The following is a 7,773-nucleotide window of genomic DNA, read 5'->3' as shown; positions in this document are numbered from 1 at the left end:
CTCCATTGAGGACAGTGATGTACCCGAGGCCTGGCAAAAGCAGGGAGTCAGGACTGGGACTGGCTTGAGGGGACAAGGAGCGGGTGTGGCTACTAAACCCCAGAAGCTGCCTGACAGGACTTGTGGGCCTTGGCAGAGGAGCCCAGCCACTGCCAACCCACAGCTGGCGGGAGGGAGTCAGGGGAATGAATTCCCTGACTTCTCTGTTCTCTCATCTACCAGGCTCCATCCAGAGTGTCTCTGGATCCTGACCAGAAGCCAGGACAGGTCCACAGTGGCCAGCCTCCTGGAGAGAAGTGCACAGCAGGAAGGGGACCCAGAGGGACACACAGAGAGCCTCTAGCACACCCCAAGTACCCGATGGGGCCAGTGGGGGTCTAAAATATTACTATAAATGCCTGCCTGGCAGTCACTCACTGCCCATTGGATCAGATTATTTGGCATTTCCTTACCAAAAGGCCACCATGTAACTGTATTCTCAGGTGGCAAAACCCAGAGTCAAATAAGATGTGGTCATCTACTCATAGTGAAAAACAAAACTTTTACAAAGTTGACAGATAACATTTATTAAAACATGTCATACAAAAGGGCATGATCTCTTCTATAAGAAGAAAATATTAAACATTAACATTCAATTAAGTAAAACCATGCTGTACACTGAAGACAGCAATATATAAAGACAAAACTATTCAACCTTTGCAACATAGGCATAACATTTCACAAAATATCAATAAGATATGCACCTAATGATAATCTGTTTATCATCAAATGGTTTTGTGGCCTAAGAGTCACCTGACTTGCATAAATAAAGTACTTCTCTGGACGAAACATTGGGAACCTCATAAAAGGAAAGAAGGCAGCAGCAACTAACATGACACAGGCTTCAAGCAAAAAAAAAAAAAAAAAAAGTCACATTTGCAAAATGTGTTCCAGCATCTTCCCATAGGGTACTATCAGCAGAGATCTGAAATAAGAAACTTGTACCTTTAAATATGTAAGTAGCAAAGAAAAAACTTCAGACAAACCCTGGTTTCACTGAACAAAGTTAGTCACCCACTAAAGCAACCTAAATCACAAAATTGGCGGCACGGGAGGGATTGGGGATAACATGATGCTGATTTCCAGCATCCCCAAATTATCAGACAACTTCCAAAAGCAAAAACCTGGCCTCGCTGTGATGGTATCCTCTCCACGCCCACCCAGGAGGCCACAGCACATCCCCTTCCCCAGGGAAAGCACGGCTTTGCAGCTTCTGCTCTGTCTCAACTTCACTTCCACAGCAGCTCGGGGGGGTGTGAGCCTCTCAAGGAGGGAGCCCCAGAGGCTAAGCAGCTTTCCCCAGTGGTTAGAAGCCAGCCTGAGGGTCAGGTTAGTTCAGCAAATGCCCACTAGAATGGAGGGGATCCTTTTGGGCAAGCTTTTAAAGTCATGGCCAAAAGGGACCAGAGGAAGAGGAGACCTAGAAATCAGAATCAACAGGCTGGGGCCCTGGAGCGCCTGCAGGCAACCCACAGCCCTGCAGGGTAAGTTACCGCAGTCCTTCCTTAGTTAACGATGACAGGCACCTCACCATGTGGATTACTATCATGTGTGTATCCAAAGGTAAAAGCATGGCATAAGTATGGTTTTTTTTTTGTTTCTTTGTTTATTTGAGACGGAGTCTCACTCTGTTGCCCAGGCTGGAATGCGGTGGTGCAATCTTGGCTCACTGAAACCTCCGCCTCCCAGGTTCAAGTGATTCTCTTGCCTCAGCCTCCCGAGCAGCTGGGATTACAGGTGCGTGCCACCACACCCGGCTAATTTTTGTGTTTTTAGTAGAGATGGGGTTTCACCATGTTGGTCAGGCTGGTAACAAACCCCTGACCTCAGGTGATCCACCCACCTCGGCCTCCCAAAGTGCTGGGATTACAGGCGTGAGCCACCGTGCCTGGCCCCAAGTATGAATATTAAATACCACTGGTGGTGCCTTGAAGCCCTTTCCCACGGGGACTGAAGAAAAATCACAGTTAAGACTCAAAGTAGGGGACAAATAGCTTGGTTGTAGGCCACTGACGTGATCCCTGAAAGATTGTTTGAACAATGTTACCCATTAACTACCCAAACTCATTAGGAAGGATAAAGATTTTCTAAAGCTATACTGAGGTGAAGAGAAGAGACTATTCCTCCAACCCAAGGTGGGGATGAAAAAAAGGTAAAAACCAGAGTTTACAAAAATTCACTTTTAATATTCAAATGAAAGCAATCCTCTTCTCCTGCCTCTCTGAACATGGCCAGCATTTCAGACACCTTACCACCTCACAGGCTCTGGCTGCCTGATAACAAATCCCAACTTTTACCAAAACCTCAAATACCACAAAAAACTTAAAAGAACAGATGTGAGCAACTTATTTAAGTTCTACATTTAGTAGCTGATGGATGCATAAGGCTTTCAAGAAGACACTCTTCTCTTCACAACGTATTAAATAAGTCCTAGCACAACCGACTGCTTCCAAAACTACCACCCAAGCGTGCCACCACTCTCGGCTGAACAGAAACTCTTCCTCATGACAAGGGCACTACGCTGACTTCAGCAGAACTGAAGGACCACAACTCTCCCGGAAGAGCTGTATTTTCACTTCTCAGACTCTTCTCCCACAGTGTCCTAATGACCATATGAATAGCACAATGAGAAGCAGCACACCAAACCTTCCAAACAGGCAGAAAATGCTCTGCTAATACCATGGGAGAGGGTGATCAGTTTTTGGCAGAACAAAATGGCATCACCACCTTAGTACTGAAACTGGTAGTAATAGAACAATTTCTCCTCAAATATAATGGCTAGGATCATACCTAAAGCCCACTGGCCTCTACCATGAGAAAAACAAAAGGAGACATTAGGCTTGATTGTACAGTCCCCTCTGTATACATGTGTCAGGTACACAGAGAAAAGACTGCTAACCAGTAACGTTTCAATACTAAGAGAAGCTATTAATGTGGCAAACAACCAAGAGGTAATATCTAGTTTCTAGGTTTTAAAAAAACAATATATATATATATATTTATAATAAAGTTTTAAATACAAAGTGCTTTTTATATATCGAGAATGATACAGTGTTGTGAATAAATCCCTGTTTGTAATCTTGCTTACAAGAGTTAACTGGTAAATAAGTATTTTTTTTCCTCTTTCCAGACAATGTTCAACAAGTAAACACCTTGGTGTTAGGAGCTTGAGAATCAGAGGCCATTGCCAGCAATGTCTATTACATTACAGCAAAGCCACACTTTTCAAATAAAATTTCACCCCAAATCCAAGAAACATTATTTTTAGTTTGAGGAAAAACGTTTCTATTTAGAAGTAAATAACCCAGTACATTTATGGAAAAGATGGCATAGTAGTAGCACCCTGTCCTACCCTGGTGATAACCTCAGGTACAATACACAGCTTAAAAGCACGTGTAATATACCTTTCTTTTTAACCGAAACCATCTAGTTGATGGGCAGAAAAGGTCTCAGAATAGCTGGTTTTTTTTTTTTCCTGGTTGGCATAGCTTTGTGGACTTGTAAGTTTAAGCAGCTTTATCTATAATTTGGGAGCATGATTCTGTAGACTACTTTGCTAAACTTAGGACTCCTTTTAAAAACACATTCCGGCGCTCATAAGGAACTGGCAGTATTAGCTCAGTGTACCCTCTAAAGAGTATCTCCCCCACCTTGAAAGAGTGTATTTTCAAGATTCTCCTTGGGCACGTTTTTTCCCCTTGAGTATAATCACTCATAGAATCCTGCCTATCTGCCCTCTCACTCTGGTTGGTGGAGTGTCACCTTAGCACTCTGGGAACTACCGAAGTTCACAGGGAACTCTCAGCCACAACTTGGGGCTCCTTCCCACTAAGTGTGGTCATGGACCACCCTCTTTGTAAAGCACCATAATCTAAGACAGAGCAGGGGCTGCAGCGGCCCGTGGTACCGTGGTCAGTCACAGCAGCTTGGTGTCTACCAGCCACAGAGTAGACCCCACTGCATGGAGGCTACAATTAACCAAACAGGATTTGGGAAAGCAAACCAGTGAGAAATACCTATCTCTGGCACCCTAGAGAATTACAATGAGATACAACTGTCCAAACTCAAATGTTAGAACTAAAATACAAAACACTGCCTTATCAAGAGTCTGAAACACCTTGTGACAGTAGTGGCATCTTACAGAAACTGACAAGGGCACTATGTCAGCCTTGTACCGTAAGTTATCTGTTTCATATTTAGAACGTCATTCTCTTAGCATCTCCATAGTTTTAGTGAAAATATCCTTTAGAAAGAATAAAACCAGACAACAGAGCTCTGTTAACCAATTTCTCATCCTAGGAATCACATTATTTGTAGCTTTTATATAAGTAGCACTTCCTTCAGGGAAACAGCTATCAAAACAAATCCCCATTACCTAAGTATCTATAGCAAGAGCAAAATAAAATTTCAGCATGACCTTGTAGTAATGAGTGATCCAAAGCTGCTGCCACCCGACACGGAACTGGTGGGTGGAGTCCAGTTCCAAGTGCAGGTGTCTCTGTCCACCTGTTTCAATCACAACCGGTCAGAAGGTTTCCCTTGCCAGCTGGGCGGTGGGTGAACTCACCCCATTACCCATTCCAGGCCACGACTGGAACACACAAATTTGAGGAATTAGATTTTTTTAATTGGCCTACTTAGAGCTGGTCTTTCAGAAATATCTTCCTTTTTTTTAAGCTTCTCTCATAATAGCAAGTAGCACGCATCATCTGTGCCCAGATTTGCATTAATTACCATAGTTTATTTTTGTGCATGCCACTCAAGGGCCAGATCCTATTTTTAGTTAGCCTCAGTTGTATTCTGCTCAGCCTTTGCAGCTTCGTAGGACTTGGTACAAGAAGTCACATGCCGGTGGAAACTGTCCCTCCACATAAACCTCTTTGCACAGATATTACACTCATAGGGCTTTATGCCCGTGTGAATTTTCATGTGGCCCACGAGATGGTGCTTCATCTTGAATTTCTTACCACAGACACCACAGCCGTAAGGCCGAAGACCGAGGTGCATGCTCATGTGCCGATCTCTCTGACTCTTGTGAGTGAAACTCTTTCCACACTGACAAGGATACAGCTTGTCGGTGGCTGAGAATCCTAAGTGGGAAGCTTCTTCTTTAATCCCTGTTACCATTTCAATATTCTCACTGTAGCCTGCTGTGAGGGCAGCCTCCTGTCTGTGCCCAATGAGATTCCCATCTGACCTCTCTCCGGAAAACTCTTCCATGGAAGAGCCATAGAAATCCACCTGCTCATCATAATTGCTTTCATCAGCCTGTTCATCAAACTCGGTTTCCACTTTCTTTTCCCCGATGTGGAAGTCCTCCTCCACTCCTGAAGGCTGGACTGTGTGCTCGGTCTGCACGGTGTTGATGGACTCTGTGACCTGATGCTCGTCGTAGGCCGCGTGCACATCCATGCCCTCGCAAGCCTGTTCTAAGCGCTCGGGCTTCACGTGGATCCAGCGTTTGTGAGCCATGATGCTGGGCTTGCTGTACATGGGCCGGGTGTAGTGGAACTCGGCGCTGTCGCTGGCGCCCTCCTCCCCATCCTGGCTCGCCATTTCCGTGCTCAGGCGGTCATGCTCTGTGGACGAGTTGCTGGGCAGGTATTCGTGCTCGGTGAGCTGGGATGACAGCTCGTCTTTAGTGCTCTCCTCTTCATTTTCACCATCCCTCAGTTCTTGGGCTTTGGGAAAATCAGTATGACCCCCAGAGCCCAGCTCAAAGCTCTCTACCAGGCCATTATAACTACTGCTGCTTGGTGACTGGTGGTCACTGCCATGATTTAGCTTCTGACAAAGGACTGTAGGGTTTCCCTCTAAAACTTCAGTGCATTTGTCTACCACATGCCACATCTGGAGGAAGCTTGCCGCTGTCAAGTAACTAACAATTTCTGGAGCGGGCATTACTAGACGTCCTGTATAGCTGGAGAGGAGAATGTTCTCAAACACTCTTGGGTTCATCACATCAGGCAAAACAATTCTCCTGCTGTTTTTCAGGAGTACCTGGTCACAAAAGTAGGGTGAACTGGCAGCAAGAACGGCTTTGTGTGCCCGGAAAATGTGGCCTTGGACAACAATGGAGACGTCACATAATTGTCCTTGCTGGCGCTGCTGGTTCAGTTTCTGTAGAATGGTGCTGGAAAAATCAGGAAACTCTACCCGAAAAGAGTTTGTTCCAGGCTCCATTTCATCACAAATCTTGTTCGGTGCTACAAGAAAAAGAAAAATTATTACTAATTCCAGCCCAAAGATAAATGTATTTTATCCCCTTCTCCATCCTTAAGACAAGTTCCAAAGTTCCACAAGGTCCTCTAGCCTATGGGCCCCCCGGGATTCAATCCCTAGGGCAAAGCTTGCAGGTGTGAGTTTGCCAAAGGCAGGACTCACCACCGCTCCTTGTGGAACTCCTGATTTTGGCTCTGTGTCTGTGGGTAAGAGAACAGAATCCAGTGACAGGATTTGTAAGCTATACAAATCTCCCAAGTAAAACCAAGTACTGTAAATATTTACAGTTAAAACAAATGATACCCATTCAAATAATATATATATATTTTAATGAGATGGGGTCCTGCTCTGTTGCCCAGGCTGGAGTGCAGTGGCACAATCATAGCTCACTGCAGCCTTGAACTCTTGGGTAATCAAGCAATCTCCTGCCTCAGCCTCCTGAGTAGCTGGGACTATACATACATGCCACCATGCCCAGCTAGTTTTTTTTTTTTTTTTTTTTGAGGCAGAATTTCGCTCTTGTTGCCCAGGCTGGAATGCAATGGTGTGATCTCGGCTCATTGCCACCTCCACCTTCCGGCCGGTTTTGAGCAATTCTCCTGTCTCAGCCTCCCGAGTAGCTGGGATTACAGGCGCCCACCACTACACCTGGTTAATTATTATTATTATTATTTTGCATTTTTAGTAGAGATGGGGTCTCACTATGTTGGCCAGGCTGGTCTCGAACTCCTGACCTCATGATCTGCCCACCTTGGCCTCCTAAGGTGCTGGGATTACAGGTGTGAACCACCACGCCTGGCTGCCCAGCTAGTTTTTTTAAAAAAATAATTTTTTTTTTTTTTTTTTTTTTGTAGAGACAGGGGTCTCACTCTGCTGCCCAGGTTCGTCTTGAACTCCTGGCTTCAAGTGATCCACCTGCCTCAGCCTCCTAAAGTATTGGGATTATAGGCATGAGCCACTGCTCCTGGCAGAATTTTTTTTAAAGAGATGAGGTCTCACTCTTTTACCCAGGCTGGAGTGTAGTAGCACCATCATAACTACTGCAGTCTCGAACTCCTGGGTTCAAGTGATCCTCTCACCTCAGCCTCCTGTGTAGCTGGGACTATGGGTATACACCACTGTGCCCACCTCAAAATGACGGAACTTTTAAGCCTCAGATTTAACTGATATTTGACAGGTTGTGGTGAGGGTAGGAGAACAGAATAGTGGGATAAGGAAAAGCATATGCAAAGGCTCTGAGGCAGGAATGCATTTGGCAATTGCAAGGAACTGAAAGGAGACCATCAGACTAGAGTACATTAAGGGAGTGAGGGGCCTGGGGGCTGGAGCAGTGAGCACAGGACAATAGCACCTTTGGTCTTTCACCACTAAAGGGGCACAGTCACTCAGGCCCTGAGCTCTCTCCAGCTGCTGCCAGAATTTTAGCCCTTTAAGGGCTTCTGAGGATATGAAACTGAATGAAACTGCACAGTGAGCTATTTCCTTATCTGGTGATCTCCAAACTGTCTAAAG

General features: G+C 45.3%; 1 protein-coding gene across 5 annotated transcripts in view; it reads right to left on the bottom strand.

The window, feature by feature from the left end:
* Positions 1-540: 540 nt before the first annotated feature.
* Positions 541-7,773, bottom strand: part of ZBTB43 (zinc finger and BTB domain containing 43) — a 32,244-nt gene continuing 25,011 nt past the window's right edge. For all 5 annotated transcript variants that reach the window (XM_033191308.1, XM_033191303.1, XM_033191304.1 and 2 more), the window contains one exon: positions 541-6,245. In XM_033191308.1, coding sequence (XP_033047199.1) covers positions 4,819-6,222 — 1,404 coding nt within the window. In that variant the 5' untranslated portion in view covers positions 6,223-6,245 and the 3' untranslated portion in view covers positions 541-4,818. The remainder of the gene's footprint in view (positions 6,246-7,773) is intronic.

The sequence above is a fragment of the Trachypithecus francoisi genome, unplaced genomic scaffold, assembly GCF_009764315.1.
Source record: "Trachypithecus francoisi isolate TF-2019V2 unplaced genomic scaffold, Tfra_2.0 Contig01585, whole genome shotgun sequence".
Taxonomy (NCBI): Eukaryota; Metazoa; Chordata; class Mammalia; order Primates; family Cercopithecidae; genus Trachypithecus; species Trachypithecus francoisi.
The sequence above is the reverse complement of the archived record's forward strand: the minus strand, read 5'-3'. Positions and strand labels throughout refer to the sequence as shown.